General features: G+C 43.6%; 1 protein-coding gene across 1 annotated transcript in view; it reads left to right on the top strand.

Annotated features, from left to right (window-relative positions):
• Positions 1–1,565: 1,565 nt before the first annotated feature.
• LOC130404752 (WAS/WASL-interacting protein family member 1-like) overlaps positions 1,566–20,637 on the top strand; it is a 44,784-nt gene continuing 25,712 nt past the window's right edge. The window contains exons 1-8 of the mRNA XM_056609639.1: positions 1,566–1,724; positions 11,297–11,408; positions 12,151–12,280; positions 12,887–13,003; positions 13,153–13,846; positions 14,353–14,453; positions 15,636–15,857; positions 16,405–16,518. Coding sequence (XP_056465614.1) covers positions 11,346–11,408; positions 12,151–12,280; positions 12,887–13,003; positions 13,153–13,846; positions 14,353–14,453; positions 15,636–15,857; positions 16,405–16,518 — 1,441 coding nt within the window. The 5' untranslated portion in view covers positions 1,566–1,724; positions 11,297–11,345. The remainder of the gene's footprint in view (positions 1,725–11,296; positions 11,409–12,150; positions 12,281–12,886; positions 13,004–13,152; positions 13,847–14,352; positions 14,454–15,635; positions 15,858–16,404; positions 16,519–20,637) is intronic.

Below are 20,637 nucleotides of genomic sequence, written 5' to 3'. Positions count from 1 at the left end.
ATATAGAGTACGGTAGAGGAGGGTAGAGTATGGTAGAGGAGGGTAGAGTACTAGGGAGGGTAGACCCCACATTGGTCACGTGAGTCGTGCACTCTGAAGCTCTGCTCACTGAAAGTGGTTAGCCTTTACATTTGTTCTACAGTAGTTCTTCATATGGGCTGGGAGATAACGTCAACTCTCTCTGAAGTGTTTTCTCAGTGATGAAATTGGGACTGTGAATATACTTTACTGAGGTAAGAGGCTGGGCATTTATATGATTACACTGCCTCAGCTCTCCTCACGAGTAGCTAAATGGCTCCTTGCTTGGTTGAAAGAAAGGAACCAAGATCTATGACAGGCCTTTGGTTTCCTTGGTCAGTATAAGCTTTTAATCTAGACCAATGGATGGGAACTTTCTAGATGGGCAAACAGTTGTGCTCAATAGTGCACCAGCAATTATGTCATTTAAATCAAAAAGCTCAACAATAATTTATTGTTTGTTCTGCCTTCCATGAGAAAGACAATGTAAGGAAGGTCTTCTTTCAATGGAATACATTCTTCAGCAGTGGACGAATATCAGATTTTAACTTCAGCCTTTATGTTGGCACTATTGAACAATGTGGCATAGGCCTCAATTCAAATCCTAGCCATTAGTAGCATACCATGAACCTTATCATGTCACATCAGGCCTTCCTTAAAGCCCCAAGCAATTTGCTCAAAGATATGTTAACCTTCAAATGAAATACCCTCGCATGAAACTATTTTAAGTTCAACCTCAGCTCCAGACAAAGCTTCCTTAATTTCTGGCCATACCTTTTCAATTCCAAGGAAGGCTTGGATTTGGTTTCATTGCACAATTTTATTCTTTGAATGGATTATTTAATACGAATTTTCACTTTAAATTCAAGTAAAAGAGTGAATATTCCCTTCGGCTGTCCTTGTTCTTCCGGGTAGGGAATGAGCCATAACCAGGGAAGCAGTCAATCCCTTCTTTGTATGCTGAAATAGAAGCCAAAATGCACTTACATAGTTTCAATAAACCATTCATTCACCCAGTTATTTCACTATTCCCTTATATGCATCATAATGTCATGAAGGGGAATTTGGCCTGGTCTGTACCAAATGCCAAACAGCTAAAGCAAATTCAAACTCGCTCTAGGGTTGGAGGTTGGAACCAAAGATATGGTTTGAAAAATGCCAATGAAGTAATTGATTCAGTGTGGTCTCGAGACAGTTGATGAGGACACAATAGAACACTCAATCCCACTTTATCTAATTTACTTTAAAAGCATACTCTACAGTTGACTTGTGTCTCCACATGTTTGTAAAGAGTGTGTAAAGATAAATGGTACGTTATTAATTTCGGATAGGAAGTTCTTTATATAAGTATACTGGTTCAGAACATCAGTGTTATTTTGGTCAGGTTATAGCAGCAGAAGCTATAGCTGTACCCTACATGCACTGACAGAGAGGAAGTGGTGTGTGTATGTGAGTGTGTGTGTCTCTGTATGTGTGTGTGTGTGTGTGTGTGGGGGGGGGGGGGGGGGTGGTTGTGTGTGTGTGTGTGTGTGTGTGTGTCTGTCTGTGTTCGGGGAAGGAGAATCAGGAAGTTCTGCTTGACTTTTTAAAATAAGTTGAGCAGTCGTCTTCCTCTTTTCTACTAGTTTTGTGGCTGAGGATGAACTGAGTGGCTTGTTCTATGATATTCTCAAGAAACTGCTGATTCCCTCACTTACGCAGAACCAGTAAGTATAAATAGCTCCTTGATTCAACGTATTTTATGGTTCATTTTGTTTTTAATCTTTTTTTATCAAACTTGATGTTGAACCTGTGGGTCTTCTGTGGATCCAGCAGTGTCTGTGATTATATAGATCAATTATACAGATTATATATATCATTATTACATGTTCTCATTTCCTAAAAGTATCACATGACTTATTGATTCTGCTTGAGATCCTCTTGCATACGGTTCATCCACAAAACAGGTTGACATCTAAAAGTGACTCTGTATTTGTTACACAAAGTGACGATACGTTGGCCGTGTGGTCATTGGACTGCTACGGATGCATAGCAGTCTGCTTTGGGTTAGAGTTGCTGTAGCAACGGTTAACGATACATTTATCATGGCACCATGTGGAGATCCACATGTGCATTTTCAAAAAAATAAATAAAGGTTTTAGAGTCAACGGCCGGATTAACTTGGACCCTGAAAAGTTATGTATGGGAATGTATGCCAGACCCTCCCGTAATGATACTTTTACTGTTAGTGCCCTCTGGCGCCTTAGAGCATTCGTACGACGGAGGCCTCCTTAAAACCAGGGCTTCCTTTCTGGGCCACAGGGGTTAAATAACATTATCCCACCAGAAATAACGCATGGATATTTCAATGCATGTCAGGTTTAGTTCTTCTTTCATTGGTATCTACAACCCATTCATCTTGCTGTAGAATGGTACACTTAAGACATTTGCCTTGAGATTGATATGATTTGTTATTTGATTTGATTATTTGATTGATTGATTTGTTATTTGATATATAGTTGTTCTATTGTAAAGATTAGTGGTCTGTGTTAGTATTAAAGCATCCTTTTTTCAATAAGGAACTGACATAACTGTTTCAAATATCTCTGCTCTGTGAACCAGGAAGTCCCTCTGAGCTGGGCAGAAGCACCCATGACTTCTCAGAATTCAATGTCTGCTCTGCCTTGTTGTTCAAGTTGGAGGTGTTAAACCAATGTGGAGGAAGAATTTAGTCGGTACTTCAACCTAACGTCTCAGCATCAATGTGGCATTGATCAAAGAATTTGGTCTTTCACAAAATGTACCTGTATAGCTGAGCAAGCACTGGTATAGAAATGGATAGGACCTAGCCCATGGGAAGGGATAACCATTAGGTATTGTTATTTAAAGATTTATAAGTTATGGCACTGAGTGGTCTTTGTGAGCAACATGGGAAGAATCATCTAGCATTATCAGATTCGTCAGATGAAATGCCCTTTCAACTGAAGAGGTAATTTCCAATGATTTTACCTTTGGTAACACCACTGTGACAGTGTGAATGTTACACACGATTTTATTTCTTAGTATGTATGATGTAAAAAATCTATTATATTTTTAATGAGCCTATATTATGACATGGCAGATTGTTGAGGCGGGTTGGGTAGGCTTGTTGTTGATAATGCTTCCAGGGGGTTGGATGTTCAGTGCTCCCACCTGAGCTCTCTTTTCTTTTATTATTTTTTATTTAGTCAAATCAGAAATATTCGGCTGTATAACCAGAAAGCCAACACTTGGTGCGTGTGTGTATGTGTGTGTGTTACCTGACAGGATGTTAGCCTAGCCACTTAGCACTGTTCTTGCAATGCTAACACATTTATGACTGCCCTGGAAACTGTCTCCCTAAGAGACAAATCGAATTTCATAGTCAGTTAACTTGTTTTGGTTATTTATGCCTTTATGGCTTAGGGAGACAAAAGTAAGATATAAAAGTAATGGTATGTAAATGTTTTCTTCGTATGCTTTTTATACTTATAGTTCCTGTCACTTTGATAAAGTCTGTAGTGAAACTACCTTTTATAAACGTGCAATGTTGCTTTGTTTTATGCATGACCAGTGTAATTATTTCAACCTGCACAGGAATCTGTGAAATGACCACGGACACTTAACTCAAAATCCGTGGAAACCTCACGGAAACAAGACAATTTCCGTTATATGCCAATGGAATTTGCTCCAATGCAAGTGACACTCATATTCCGTGGCACACACACAGATCCCCGTATCAACGACTGAGTCGACCACAGGCGCTTAACCAGTGGTGTAGTGGTCCCTGGAGAAGTGGGTATACTCTAAATGTTTGCCCTTTTTTAACGCAGCCCAGAAAAGCGCCCTGTTTTTATTTAGTTTACCCAAAAATCCTTCAGTAGTATTTGCTCATTGTCACATAATTTCTGCTGCTTGATCACAGGGAGGAAGGATTATGAAATTAATATACCAACACTGGCCCACAGACTAGTGACAGACAACTATGCATTTTGAGGGAACTATTCCTTATTCCTGGAATGACACCTATTCTCTCACTTGGCAAGTCAGTAATTTATTTTGTAAACTGTGTCTTTGAACAGCTGAATTGCAGCATGGGCCAGAGTGGGCCACTATTATAAAGTTAACATGACTTGATCAGGAGCAGTTTGTAGGTATTACTGGTCACACAGGCAGCCTGCATGAATGTAAAATATAGATGAGGCAAACATGGTGTTTCAGTAATTTTTTGAACATTTATTTAAATAAAATACTTCAGATCTGAATTTGACAATGCATCCTTGTTCATATTTCACCTTAGATTAAAAAAACGCACATCATTCTCTTCCACATCAATCATCTCGTTAGATATATATAATATCAATATGTATTTAAATATCAAATGATGATTGAACATCATCATTCAAATTATTCAACAATCGAATCAGTAAAGGCAGCGAGTATTAGCCAATAAGAGGCAGAGTAGCGTGGGTCATGGCGCACAGAGCTTTTGGCCGTGATACAATTATATTATATTATATATACTATTTTATACAACGGGGGGCCTAAATCCAGCGATCTGATTGGTTCCTAACTGTTGTATAATGAGCGTATACATAACTGCTATGACGCCCAATCATTTTGTGAAAGTTTGCATATCACTCCGCGCCTTGAAGTAGAAACGGTTACAATAAAAAGTATAAAAGTAGTTGTATAAAAGCAATAGCACAGTTCACTGAAGCCTAAAAATATGTTGAATGATGGAGAGGGTGTAAATGTTGTTACTCCGGGAGTGAGCAAGGCGATGGAGAGACGAAAGCTTAGGCACACGGTGAGTGAACTGCTCCATAGAATAAATTGCCGGCGAACCGCTCTAGCCGAGCTTCTCTCGGAGGGACGCTAAAGTGTGTTGCATAGCGACACACTTTTGAAGGCAGCCAGGAGGGACACCTTTTTGGTATTCTTCAATAAAACGGCTACTTTGACTTTCTTGGTTTCTTTTTAAATGTAGTGTCTATGACTTTCGTTTTGCCATAATAGTAACCGTTGTATAAAAGCAATAGATCACTTCAGTCAGTGGTATGTGCTCATTATACCACTGTGAAGGGGGTCGCCGGCCCTCCTTAACAGTGGTATAATGAGCACATACCACAGCCTGTCGTGATCTATTGCTTAATTATACAACGGGGGGCCTAAATCCAGCGATCTGATTGGTTCCTAACTGTTGTATAATGAGCGTATACATAACTGCTATGACGCCCGATCATTTTGTGAAAGTATCACTCCGCGCCTTGAAGTGGAAACCGTTACAACCGTTTTTAAATTAAATTAAATTCATGAAGGGCCGGTGTCAATCACAATGTACGCCCATTCAAGCGTACAGCCAATGATATTGTGTGACGTAATCAGCAGACGACGGACCCCGAGCCGATCTGGAAGCCGAGCCGATGTGGTACTTACACCGGCGAGAATAGGGATATAGTGCCATACCGTCAATATGAATTTCATTCATAGAATTTCCGAGAGGATGGTCAATGGTCAGATACAGATCTCGTTATAACAATAATTTATATCGATGTCACGGGAAAGGATGTAATGATAACGCAAAGAAAATAAAGGCTAGGCCTGCATGGTTATAATAATTTATAATAAAATATAATTAACTTATAAAGTGTATAACAGACAACGAAACAAACTTGTGGGCCAGCAGAGGCTGCATTTTAACCGAATTTGGCCTATAACCTTATGCATATAATAGTCTAACTCTATATGTCAAATGTATGATATGCTGTAGGCCTACGTATAGGCTAGTTTTTTATATTAGAAATATCTAAATATTGTCATACCTGAACCACATTCCCCATAGAAAAAGCACACGTGTTAATTGGTGTTACAGCCCTCTTCGTTGATTGGATTGGTGGAAGTGGATCGTCAATGGTCAGATACAGATGTTGTTGTAACGATATTAGCTACATGGTCTACTTATAATATTATAACTAAATAATTGTATATTTATTTATACATAATGTGTATTTTAATATTTAATTAATTCAATATTAAACCAGTGCATTTCAATCTGGAGATAATTTTCGTCTTCAGTATGGGGATAGTATGGGGAAGTGATGCAAGGTTACGACTGAGTTAAGGACAGTAACCAGTAAGCTATAGACCTGGGGTCTCAAAGGACACATACGATCATCAACTTAGGGATTCCAGCCCTACAAGGAATTACTCAGCAAGTGCTTCATCTCGTTGTACCTCACCCAGCGGCTCGCTTGCCAGATTTTGGCCTGAAGTTCTTCCCAGACCTACATCCTATCCATCATATATTCATATCTGAGAATCAGGACTCTCTTTATTAATGACAAAAGTTATGAGAGAAATTCACATTAACTTTTTGTTATCTCATAAGGGGTGTCTGTATCTGACCATTGACCATCCTCTCGGAAATTAATGAAAATCATATTGACGGTATAGCACTAGGGGAGGCACGGGTATGGTTGTAACACATTTTTCTTCAGCACCTAAAACTACTTTTTTTTAAAGCTACAGTTCTGAACCTTTTAGGCAAAGTACCCACATTCGGGTAAACACTTAAATCTCCTCAACTATATCAAGGAATTTGTTGGATTATGACAAATACAATGTTTACCTCTGTTACAACCTACGGGGTAGGTTGTAACAGCCTAAGGGGTAGGTTGTAACACCTACCGGGGTAGGTTGTAACAGGTAGACAAAATGCGTATTTGTGTCTCTTGAGAGAGAGAACAGGGCAACATCTTCAATATCTTCTCCGGTAACAACTTTGTATGTAAGGGGATACAAAACATGCGTTACAACCTATCCCGCCCTGTCATCCATTGCTAAAATAGCTGTATTGGCACGGTGCTTTGACATTAGCAAGGGAGAGATACACCATTCTTTACTTGAGAAACTATAGTTTGACCTGATATGACTCATCTACAACAGTAAAAGTACTAGAAAAAAAAAAGTTACTTTCTTACCTTATGAATTGGATTTTTCTCCTAACTCCTGGAAAAATGGCACCAACTAGTGGAACATTTCCATGAGTGATCGTAAAGGAAGGAGGAGGAGACTGAAACTGTCACATGGCTCATATCTTATCCCTGATTGGTGGGACAACTATCCCCGGTCTCCCCTATATCCCTATTCTCGCCTGCCCTTCTTGAATTTAATAGACCACTTTCGTTGCTTCGAGGAGGTCTGGTGGTCTCCGTATATAATAAATTAATATATATAAATATGTATGTATGTAAATAGGTATATACATTCATTATATATATTTATTTATTATATACGGAGACCACCAGACCTCCTCAAAGCAACGAAAATGTTCTATTACATTCAAGATGGGTGCATGGGTGAGAATCATGTGCCGTGTTCCAATATCCATACTATCCGTATGGTGCGTTCTCTGCGAACCGACTCGGATCCGACGCCACGCCCACACTTCAAGCGTTTTATTATTTCGCTCGGTCGTTGGAGGAAAACATGGACGCCAACCGGAAAAAAGCTGTTGGCAGAGTACCAGGCGCTCCGAAATATGTAGGCCATAGGCAGAGATACGGACGCAGTAAGGTATTGCAGTAATACGAGTGATTGAAGATGCCATGTAAATCACCAAAGCGGTCCAAGCACAATGAAAATAGTTCATGCTTCAAGTCAAACTGGGCGCAGCCATCTTGAATTCTGTCTCGGAATTTTGCTCGGTCACCACCGAGTTCAACCGAGATGGCGAGTTTGCCGTCCGAGGAAAAGGGGCGTTTTCGTGCGTGTCGCTAGGCAACATCCTCGGACCTCCGAGACGGATGGATAATAAAACGCAGCATAGCCTAAGTTTGAGTACGTAGGGCGTTCCTATTCAGATTGGGCGGAAATAAATGTACTGAAAGGACCCGGACGGTGTACTCAAAACGGTCAGATCGCCGTACACTTTTCGTACTCAACGGCATCCATCTTAGCTACGTAGCGGACGAGGGCGAAGCCAGGCTGAGTCAAAGTCGGCGCATTTTCCACATAGCCTGCAATAATAGAGTCATTTTGTAGTTTTTATTGCTTATTATAGCAGCTAGGCGTAAAGAGTTCACCGTTCAAAGCGGGATGTTTATTGCGGGGGAGGAGCCGCAGCGGCGGTTAATGCACCACAGAGTATTCGATTTGGAACAACACTGACATCTGACATCTGAAAATTAAAATTAATTAATTAATTAAAATTAGCACACTTCGTGAGTGCGGATAGTGTACTCATGGAAGTATGGATATCGGAACACGGCACAGAACCTAGCCCCCAGTTACCTCTGCGACCTCCTCCAAGAATACACTCCCTCCCGCTCCGTCCGCTCAACCTCTGCTGGACTACTATGTATCCCCACATCACGACTCACTACAATGGGTGCCCGGTCATTCAGCTGTTCAGGGCCCAGGCTCTGGAACTCCCTCCCCCCACACATAAAACAGTCAGACACCCCCTTCAAGTCACAACTCAAAACTCACCTGTTCAAACTCGCACGCAACGTCTAACGTGATTGTTTGTTTGTTTTGTTTTGTCTTGTTTTTGTTTTATTTATTTTTTATTTTCTATTTATTATGTTTATTTATTTTTTTATTTTTTCCACTTTTTTTTTAATTTTTTTAAACGATTTATGATGAGTATATGCTCTGTAAGGTGACCTTGGGTGTCTTGAAAGGCGCCTCTTTAAATGTATTATTATTATTATTATAAAAAGAATGGAGGTAACAATTGGTAACCAATGGTTAATCACAACAGAGTTGGGTTGGCAGGAGGGGGGCGAGGGGGCGGAGAAGGACGAAACCGAGCGTTGACAGAGAATGCTGAAAGCGCCCAGATGAGAGGAAGAGTTTTCCGAAAATCGACATCGTTTTTTGTGCTGTGATTCGTGTCAGGTTGTGCTATAGGAGTCATTAATAAGAAATTAAGACCAGAAAAGTAGTATAATAGGTCCTCTTTAAATTACACTCCTCCTGCCATCTGGGCAACAATTATTATTTAACAATAATTCAAATTAGATATCATTTATATTATTTTAGAAATAGTTTGTCAATTTTTGACCTCATAAAGAAAATTACCTTGTATATACATTTTCATTTTTGTATTTTAAAACAAAAATCTTAATTACAACTCTTTTTTTAATATATTTTTCTGTTTTTCTGTTTCTGAAAACAAGAATCAAATGACCAAATATATACACAGACCCATCAGATCGGAAACACCACAAATACAATTGTGAGAATCTTTTTATTTCAATATCAGAGGAAATCAGGCCTACTGTATGTAAATAAGGTTAGAGATGTCTAGGAAGTATAACTGACAACTGTAAATGGCAGGTGTACATTGCTTTTGATGGAGTCATAATTTAATTTAATTGTAACACTTTTGGTTCAAATCCTATTTCTTACACATGCAGCCATTTGGACGACATTTGATGATAGCTGATAACCAAGGCACACACTGTAATACTATAATCAAGAGGACATACAGGCAGTTCTAATAAAAATAGATAATTTTATTGATCTTCATAAATATGTAAAATTGCTCCATATAACATGCTCCGTGTGTGTGTGTGTGTGTGTGTGTGTGTGTGTGTGTGTGTGTGTGTGTGTGTGTGTGTGTGTGTGTGTGTGTGTGTAGCACAGTAGTTTAGATAGCAGAATTGGGTATCCTTTTAACCTGGCATCTATAAACTCTGAACAGATGTGCAACACATTTTGTGTGTGTGTACTTTTGGTGGCAGTTAAAAAGGCTTCACATGCCAGAATCTCAAATATCGACAGCCCACAGAGTTCAACACACAGAGTGTGTTGAACATCCCATTTCTCCCCCTCTTTCTCTACCTCTGTACTGAAGGTGGAGTGTCAAAAGGGCACACATTGGCTTGGAAACTAGTCCTAATAACCACATTGATGCATCACCAAATTACCAATTACTACTTTTCCGTAAGTGTGCATGTTTTAGATAACTTGAGTTGAATCCATATGTCCTTGAGCTAGAGCTAGGTGAGCGAGTCCTCGGATTAAGCTGTTAGCTTCTAGAGTAAACAGGGAGAAGTTACCTAGTTCTGCCTTAAGTGGCTATGAAGATTTTTTTTTAAATGAATGGACACACAGGCTAACAGGAATAGCTGAAGGGAACCAATAATAATCTCCGCTATCGCTGCTGTACACCGAGACGCGGTCGTTGCATCATGTGATTGGCAAAGGATTAATCTCAACAGCCATCAGGACAGTAGACCAGCCCCATAGTCTTGTGAATACATGCATTGGCGTCCCTCTGTGACATGTGTGGGTTCGACCACCCCGGGTCCCTTCGCAAGATAGTGTGTTTGTAACTGAAAAATACGAACTTACAAAGTTCATATTTTTCATCAGTATTACTCCATCACATCCAATAAGCTGTGGAATCATGTACCCATGGTTGTTGCTTGTTCCATCCTAAGCTCCTCCTTGTTAAAGTCCTTGAGAAGGATATCTTGCAACTAAGTCTTCACTATGGTGTGTGTGTGTGTGTGTGTGTGTGTGTGTGTGTGTGTGTGTGTGTGTGTGTGTGTGTGTGTGTGTGTGTGTGTGTGTGTGTGTGTGTGTGTGTGTGTGTGTGTGTTTGTGTTCTCTACAAAGGGCTACTTGTAAAGAGCATAATGGGAATGCACGCATGCAACAGCGTGAGCAATCCTGCTAGAGATAGTCTTTCTCTGTCGAGGTGAAAACATATATCATCATCCCTGCAACCGGATATCTGTGGTGTTGGAGTCTTATGTTACTTCCTGTTTGTCAGCAGAGAGAGAGAGAGAGAGAGAGAGAGAGAGAGAGAGAGAGAGAGAGAGAGAGAGAGAGAGAGAGAGAGAGAGAGAGAGATGCCCGCCCCACCCCCCCCACCGCCCCCTCCCTGTGCCCCCCCTCCCCCCTCCTTTGCCTCGGTCAGTGAGTCTATCTCTCATTCTGTCTGTCTCTCCCTCTCTCCGTCTATCCTTCTCTTTGTCTGTGTTGAGAGAGAGAGAGAGAGAGAGAGAGAGAGAGAGAGAGAGAGAGAGAGAGAGAGAGAGAGAGAGAGAGAGAGAGAGAGAGAGAGAGAGAGAGACTTTCTTTGTTTTTAAATGATACCATGCTGTACTACACACAGTTTATTCTTCCCAGTCAGGAAGTTTGGCGCTCACTTTGTTTTTGGCACAAATATAGTTGCTTGCTTATTTGTTTAAATGTACATGTGTGTGTGTGTGTGTGTGTGTGTGTGTGTGTGTGTGTCTGTGTGTGTTGATCTGATAAACAGAGTGTGCAGGCTCCAGCACAGACGTTGACGAGAGGCGGAGAGGGAAAGGATGCCCGCCCCACCCCCCCCACCGCCCCCTCCCTGTGCCCCCCCTCCCCCCTCCTTTGCCTCGGTCAGTGAGTCTATCTCTCATTCTGTCTGTCTCTCCCTCTCTCCGTCTATCCTTCTCTTTGTCTGTGTTGATGTTGTGGTGGCAATGCAGCGGGCTTTATTATGAATTGAGAATGATCGCTGATAACAGGTAAAAATGAGGGCATCAAATGGTTTATTAGTCTGCCCATAGGGACTCAGCGGAAAACTTCCCTGTTCTTCTATGACCTGCTCAGCAGAGACACCTGGTGGCTGGAGGCCATCACCACAGCTCTCGTTCTAGATTCAGCAGCATATGGGACAAGTTACTGTTACTGTACTGTACAAGTTAAATTCAGTACCTCAGAACACCTCGGAAACAGCAGTCCAACCCACTAGTTTCTGAAATGATTCTGGTAATCATGAGGGGAAGAGATTCCCCCGTGTGGCTACAGCCCACAGCATCATGATTAAAGCCAGGATAGTGACTGAATAACATATTACTGATTAGGCCACAGATTACTTGTCAGAGGAAGGTTTACTAGCCATTACCTCCCCATCAGATCCTTGCTCTGTTTGCGCTATCTGTAACAGATGACAGGCTATTTCATGTAAATAATAAATACATATAATGTATCAGTATTATTTCCTAACGTTTTCTCTGCTTATTATTTTCCCTGCAGTGGACCAGTTGTACAGGCCATGAGTCATTACTGGAGGCTCCTGTTGTAGTGATTGTGGCCCCTGTGTTGTGGAGATGTTGTTGATTGTTGCGCGTCGTGCAGGTAAACTCCCAGAAGCCCTCTCAGAACCGCTCGGAGCAGCAGGGCCGCAGTGCCCTTCTGACGGACATCTCTAAAGGCGCCCGACTGAAGAAGGCGGTGACCAACGACCGCAGTGCGCCCGTTGTAGACAGTACGTCACTCATGGCAACCAGGCTTTTCTGGATACATTTCTTATTGGTATACAAAGACCGAAAAACCTTTTTTTAACACACAAAAAAACTATTAATTTTAGATTGAAAGTGTTTCGTAGGTTAACAGTAAGATGTAAATATGGACTCAGATGACCCTGTGTGGTGATGACATTGCTTGTGTATATTTTATCGTAACATTACCCAATATTTTATCGTTGGGTAATGTTACAGAGCAGACAGTGGATTGGTTAAAAGCCCTTTGAGTGTTTGTCCTACGATGATGCCTCTGGCTCTAGTGGACAGCACCTGTCACCGACTCATCTGTTCAATCGCTGGCAGGAGCCCCCTCCACAGCAACAAAGAACAAAACACAGGGTGGAGGCATGACGCTAGTTAACTGTTGCTATGCCAACCCTGGCCGTCTCACCTATATCCTCCATCCATCATCCACCACCGGCAACATTAGCGGCCACAGAGACAGATTGGAAGCATAATCCCAAGGTGTATCATTTACTGCTCCTGCCACGCATTGCCACAATGGACCAATGGAAGGGGAGGTGAACGCTACATACAATGACGTTATATGTTACATGTCGTTGTCTCAGAGCCTAAAGGAGGTGGAGGAGGGGGTGGATTTGGTAGTGGTACACCTGGAGGTCTTGGAGGCCTGTTTCAGGGAGGTATTCCCAAGCTGAGATCCACAGGGAGCAGAGAAACCAGTGGTAACACACACACACACACACACACACACACACACACACACACACACACACACACACACACACACACACACACACACACACACACACACACACACAGCAGATCATTAGCTAGCTGTGAAACAGGTTGTCATTTGTTTCCTCTCCTCCAGACACTGGGGGCCAGCGAGGACCTATACTCCCTCCAGGGGCCCGCTCCGCTGGTGCCAGGCCCTTCAATGCACCCCTCGGGGGCCCCCCAAGATTTCCCGGGGCCCCATCATCCCCCCGTAGCAGCACCCCTGACCTACCGAGGGGCCGCGTGATGCCCCCCTCCAGACCGGACACTCCGGGCGGACCTCCGCCCCCTGTGCCCAGCACCCCTCGACCCAATCAAGGCTCTCGGGGCGGCCCCTTGCCACCGTCAGCCCCTGGGGGTCCCAGGCCTGGTTCTGGCCTGGGGCCCCCACCTCCTGGCCTTCCGCCAGGGAGACACGGCCCCCTTCCTACCCTGCCCGGAGGCTCCTACGCCGGGGCCTCCAGCAACTCCCGACCTCCATTACCGCCCACGCCAGGAGTCAGAGCCTCCCCAGGGTCCGAGGACCGCCCCCCGCCCACGCCGGCCCCAAGTGGGAGTAACCGCCTGTCGATAGCCCGGGACGGCCCGCCAACACCTCCTCCTCCGTCCTCTATGTTCGGCTTGAAACCCCCCTCGCCCTCTGTCTCCTCCCCCTCCCCCCGCTTGCCAGGAGGGGCCCCTCCTCTACCCCCAGGCCGGCCAGGCCCCCCTCCTCTCCCCCCCTCCCCAGCAGGGGGGGGGGACCATGCAACCCCTCGCCTGCCCCAGAGGAACATGTCGCTCAGCAGGTAGCCCTCATCTTCACTCTTCCTCTTTCCTTCTGAGACGCTGTTTTTTTTGTGTATTTGCTTCATTGTGTTTGTATTACTTGTCCTGATCAAAACCACTACAAGATGTAAGCCGCTACGTCACGACGGGTTTGGTTTTGTTTTTTTCCTTTTGTGAAACATGGAGTTCTCCAGTATTCAAACGCATTAACGTCTAACTTGTAGAAGGGTTTTAATATCGCTGTGCTGCATTGAAACTGGAAGTGACTGTAAACTGTAACAAACCAAAAGGCCTATTTTACCTCTAGCAGCAGTCAAACCTCATGCTGTTCTGTGGGAGTTTCTTGTGGGATCACCAGAGCAGAGAAGAACTGTCACAATCAAGGCTTCGACTGGCCTTTTGGACATTGAGTTTTCTTACTCCTGGAAATATGTCAGTTTAAAGCAGCAGCTTGCAGAACACATCATGTCTGGCTCGGTATTGCTCAGTGCCTAAGGTGTAACTGTAGCTTCGGTATTCTTTCCAGCCAAGCAACGGCCCCCCCACCTGGACGATCGGGACCACTTCCCCCCCCCCCAAATGAGAGACCACCCCCACTTGGAAGAAACCAGGTCGCAGGTCGCACAGGTAAACAAACCTGCAGGACAGTCGATTGATGATGCATAAAGATCAGGCAGTCATGATATGCCGTCCTCTGTTCATCAATGTAGTCATCAATTGATGCAAATATACAGGGTGGGCGTCAAAGGGGGGGGGGGGGCACTGCTGTTTGAGAGATATTTTAACGCAGTGGTGACCGCATGGTCAAACACAGCAGAAATGCTATCAATAACGAAACACATTTTTCTTTATTATTATTACACTAATGTTCTTCTTGTTGTTGTAGAGGCTATTTGGTAGTAGCCCCCTTCAGACAGTTTATGCAGCCACAGACACGTAGAAGATTATTATTATTATTAGCTGTCGTGGAGGCTAAACGCAAATAAATGCAGTTTACCCACCTCTGATATGTCAGAAATAGTTTATTCACCTCTCAACAGTTTATGCTCCTCCAAAAAAAAACAATAAGTAGGCCAGCCACTGGTTATAAACCTTAGACACCAGCCTCCACAATCAACAAAACCCAGCTGGACAACATAAGTAACAGAACAGGTCCGTTCACAGAAGGCACGCATTCAGGCAGCAAGTAGCCTAATGGACAAGCAACGCACCAGGCAGAAATGACACAAGGCCATATACAGAAAGCCAGGGCTCGCTTCAAGAAGTGAAATGAAGAAACTTACCGTCAGAAGAGTAGCAGGCGACAAGTACTGCTGCTGAAACGTCTAGTACTGTGTCCTTCCATTTGCTTGTTCATTTGCGTGTCAAGTCTAAGCAATTTTTGTAAATCCATTTTTTGTTGATAATAATTCTGTACGCTGCAGCTCAACGTTATGTTGAAATCAAATGAAACACGTTGAATCAGAAACCAATGAGCAGTGACCAAGCCTAACCTGCTATGCATGCACAACCAAAATGATGCGATTTCCCCGTTATTATTTTATATTATTTTACTTCATTTAATTTACAGTTTGCACATTTAATATTAAAAGTAAGTAAGTAATATTTTTTTGCCACGCCATGACCTGTGGTAGGAGTGGCATTAATGACCGCTAGGGGGGGCACTACCCCCTACCCCCTAAATATATGCTAAAACACAACAAAAACAGGCTACATGCCTTCAAACATTATTAATTGCAGATAAAAAAGTAAAACCAAGGCCATGCATTTCCTTAACTCAAATAAATGTAATTTTCTGTTCATGTGCAGGTCCACTTCCTCCACCCCCCCCCTCGGCTCGCAGCGGGGGAAGCGTGAGGTCCTCGTCCATACCTTCTCCCATTGGTCGGCCAAGCCCTGGCGGAAGGCCCCCCCTACCACCAGAAAGACCAGGCCTGGGCGGGCCTCCCCCCCCTCCCCCTCCCATGGGCAATGGCATCCAGAACTCTCACCCACAGACCCCCCACCACCAGCAGCAGCAGCCGATGGGCGGTAATGCTGAGGCTGAAATACAGTTCAATGCGTTTAGCCTCATCAATGCATAAGTAACACAGCCAGGCTACAACATCATTTAGACCTGGTGACACTGTGTGAGCAGCCTCTCAGCTGCATTCTATAGCTAACTTTGATTAGCTGGAGACATTTTGATTCTGACAAATTCTGACAAACATCCAAATAATGTAATTGCTTTATCTTTGTTACACTCCAGTAGTCACAAAAAATAGGAGGTGTGTTCCTAGTGATGGTTTGAGAAAAAAATCGATTGTTTATTTGGTTGAATAATCTCCCTCTAGTAACAACACATTGCGTAGGTTGCGAAGATGAATATATATTGAAAATAGTTTGCAAGAGGTTCAAGAGGTTATGAAAGTGAACAAATAAAAGTTGAAATGTAATGCTTTTGGCATGGCGAAGTAAAATGTACCCTTTTCCTCCCCAAGGTTGGACATGGTTGGTCATTAGTGTTCCATTTTTTTTGTGAGGTCTATGCTGAAGACCAGGCCCAGGTGTTGATGGTAGTCCTCTGTTCTCCTTTCAGATGAGTGGGAGTCTCGTTTCACCTTCCATCCCATGTCAGACCTCCCTCCTCCCGACCCCTACGTACCAAGTCAGAAGACCTACCCCAGCAAGATGGGCAAGGGCGACGCCAGAGGTTCTACCACACACATGCATTCACACACGCACATACACACACACGCGCACGCACAGCCTCACACTCACACACACGCTCATGCACACACTCGCTCACACGCACACAATCACACACAAACACACACACACACACAGCTAAACTGTAACTTATTCAATATAAGGTAAATAACCTTAATTGACAAATCTATGGTACGATAAGGTTGTTGATGGTAATGTCTGGAGAAATTCTGTCATCTACTGGAATCATGCATATTCCACTGACTATATAGGTCTATCTATTCCGCACCTGTTACGCCTCCTAAAGGTCCTGACACACTTAATAAATAAAATCGAAATGGTATATATCGAGATATGCTGTTGACCTTTGGTCAGCATGACAATTTTGGCATTACAATATATTCCCTGCGATTTGAGGCCTGTTTCTTGCAGTTGCAGTTGTAAACGATGCCCAGAATACAACAGATTCAATTGGTTCACTTTGTTGTCCAACCCTATGCTCTTTTAGTGGTCCATCTTCAGAACGTTTTGTGCAGTCTCATAAGCCGATTTTACACATGTCCTCAGCATTTGTATATCAGGAGCTTTGACCCAGAGGGTGATTTACACTTGATGCTTTATATGCAGACATCAATGTCAATCCAATATCAGGAATCACCGGGGAGTTTAGGGGGGTGGGCTTGCAAGGGGCAGGATATGACGTAGGGTCTAAAGCAGTGGTTCTCAACCTTTTTTGAGCAAACGCGACCACTCCCACGTCTCCCGCGACTCCCGCCATGCCCCTTGAACGAATGAATGAGAGGCCCGCGAACCACGGGCACCGCGGCCTGGGCAACGCGGACTCCATGAAAACAGATCGCACGCAGAGGCCTAATAAGGCCTATATATTTTGTATTTGAAATGAAACAGCCATTTCGTGGAGACTATGCTCAGAGCAGCTGGAACTGAACAAGAGGAAGAAGGACAACGGGCTATGAAACAAAATTTGATATTTTTTTCTTGCTATCGGCCATGTTTGATTGTGTTGTGTTGGTTATTGACCTGCTAACCCGCGAACTTGGGTTTTGTTTGTCAGCGTTACTATAGAGATCATGACGATAGCTGATGTAACGGGGGTCCGGGCGTGTGCAGGACCGAACGTCCGCTGTCACTCCAGTTTGTTTTGGTTTGACCACAGGCAGCACGGAGGCAGAATGGATCGCGATCATCTTAAAGGTCCCATGGCATGAAAATCTCACTTTATGAGGTTTTCTAATATAAATATGAGTTCCCCTAGCCTGTCTATGGTCCCCCAGTGGCTAAAACTTTTCAAAACTTAAGGTTGTAGTACGACCATATAGAGGCTGTGCCTATATGGAACAAGTTGTGGGGCTCTGGAGTCAACATTGGCGATGCTATTGACATTTTTGCCAAATAGAAATTCCTCAGAAATCAGAAGAGATATAATTTTCCAAACTAAAGGTTGTAGTAAGACCATATAGAGGCCATGCCTATGATTTGGAGCTCTAGATTCAACAATGGCGATGCTATTGAAATTTGACTATTGTCGTCATTTTCGGTTCTACACTTTGCAGACGGTCCCTCAGCTCGCAGCTGAAAGCCGACAGCTCATGTAAGCCAATGCAATTCACCGTTCTCTAAAGACGGCTCGTTTGTATGAAAACAGGTTCTCTAGGTTACTACATTTAGCTAGAGGTGTCATTTGTGTCGCAACAATGTTTCACTGATGATCTATTGATCCGCAAACTCAGAATCTGCCAATTTCTTTCCATCTTTACGGAAGTGACTCGTAGTGGGGGTTAACTCAGCCATGGTTGAGAATGAATTGGGGGAAAGGAACTTTTGCTTTGAATCCCTGAAGTACATGAACCACAACATGGAGGAGAAAGGGATTGTTGGCCGCTTGAGCCCCGCTTCCCGCTCCCGAGGGACCACCGCCTCGGCGCTGCAGGAGGCGGTGGTGCCTAAGCGCTTACCGCTGCCGAAGCGGTGGTCTCTCGGCAGCGAGGCTCCGGCGGGAGACAACCACGATCAATCCCCTTCTCCTCTATGCCGTCAGTCTACTTCAGATTGAGGTGGACTTGGAAGAATAAGAGATATCGGAGAACCTGACATGGTCGTTTGAGATTCATAATATCGTCTGGAGCCTCAACACATCTTTTGGCCATGATAATAAATATTATATGATATAGATATCTATGTATAATATGATACTATTTAGATATAGAGCTCAAGGACTCCCGTGTGTTCTAGAATATTTACAGACCACGGCTAAAGGCTGTGTGCGCCTCGCCATTGCGATACATCCACTCTAAACAGAGCGCATGGTACCGTGGCTGCAAGTTGCTCAGGGCTTCACCCCCACCCTCCTCATTTGCATTAAAGCTACAGACATCGAAACGGCGCATTTGGGGAAAGCTCAATGTGCGACTGGCTCGTAGTGGCTGTAATTCTGCACCACGGCTGAATTTAGGGAATGTCTTCAAATACTGTGTTTGGGGCCTACTAATATCTATATTAAAGCATCCATAAAGTAGCATGCCATTGGACCTTTAAATGTTGCTGAAACAATGCATTATACAGGATATTCCGTTGCTCCCACAACAACCGAAGCTTCGATGAATGATTGGAACATGAGTTAGAGACAAATAGATACGACGAAGAAGTAAGACATCGCGAACGACTGCGTTACCGGAGAAAGAGAGCGACAAATGTATTACATTTTTTTTGTTTAACTGAGAAAACAGGAAGTGGAAGTCCCGGACCCTCTAATTTTCAGTTAACTGTTGTAAATAATAATATGAATAGAAGCATTTTCTATATACGCGTACAGCTGTGAACTCAAGTATTGTAATTTATTGTATGATCTGTACTTTTAGGGTTACGATAAGCCCTATCTTTGAGCGTTCACCACGAATGACTCTGAAAAGCATTGCCAACATTTAAATATTTTTTAACCATTCAGCGAACAAAAGGCAATAGGCTGATCATTTAGGGTGCCACTCAATGACATGCAAATGGGGACTGACGCATCATCAACATTCCCACTCAATTGGTGTGAGAAATAAGACTTTCTACTCCTCATTCACAAATTAAGGTAATTTACATTTCCTACGGGGAAAAAAAGGATTCCATGTGGAATCCTCCACCAGATTTACAGGACTGCCTCCTCTTGTGATGAGGCCTTCTGGATCACGCCGACTCTGTTTGCGCAGAAGGTCTGGTACACATATCTTCCTCTTTGAATAGCCCCCAGGACTGTTTGACTGTCAACTAGATGGAACCATCGCTCGGTCTTCATTCCAGTCTTGCTGCAAAGACCGCGCCACAGATCTCAGCCTTGACTGCATCTCCCTCAATCAATTTGGCTTTTGATTCCATGAATCAGACATAAATTCCTTGACTTGTGTTCCATCTCATCTCCATAGGTTTTATTTCTTCCGCCTGAGAATGTGAGTCCCCATGGCTTCCTTCTCCAGTCAGCTGGGGCAAGGCTCCTGTGGAATTTGATCTGTCCAAGCGGCACATACTCCTCAAACAGCTGAATGGCTTCTTCTCTGAGGCCCTCGGAGAGTGGTTTATCCAAGGTTTCTCGGGTCAGCTTCCCACCCCCTGTCTCCTGGAATGATTTCCTTACAAGGATGGCTCCTTTCTGTTTGGCAGGTGTTATTAAGCTGACTTGTTCATAAAGTCCAGCTACTTGGCTTAGCAGTTCCCGTCTAGTCAGCGGGTTGGGTGTCTCAGGTCTCACCTCCTCTTTGGGAAGATCCTTGCCTACCCTTAAGTTCCTTTTCTGTTTTGAAAAGTTGATTGAGGCCAATATATATGGCTTGTCTTCCTCCACCTGGTATCCGATGCCCAGGGCTTTGTTGTCTTCATCCCTCATTTGGTTTAGAAGGATTCTCCACTAATTCTCCTGAACTCAGGACTTCTGTTGGAGTTCCATGCCTCCCACTTGCCCTGACCGGAACCATGGTTTGAGAAAGAAGCATCCAGACTTCAGAATCTCCTCAACTTCTCCTCTGATTTTGTCCAGTTGCTTCAGGTTTTTATGGGAAGTTAAGAGGTCATCCACATAACTATCGTCTTCGTGGACTCTGCGTTCCTCCTCCAAGTGAGCAAA

Source organism: Gadus chalcogrammus, chromosome 15 (genome assembly GCF_026213295.1).
Source record: "Gadus chalcogrammus isolate NIFS_2021 chromosome 15, NIFS_Gcha_1.0, whole genome shotgun sequence".
Lineage (NCBI taxonomy): Eukaryota > Metazoa > Chordata > Actinopteri > Gadiformes > Gadidae > Gadus > Gadus chalcogrammus.
The sequence above is the reverse complement of the archived record's forward strand: the minus strand, read 5'-3'. Positions and strand labels throughout refer to the sequence as shown.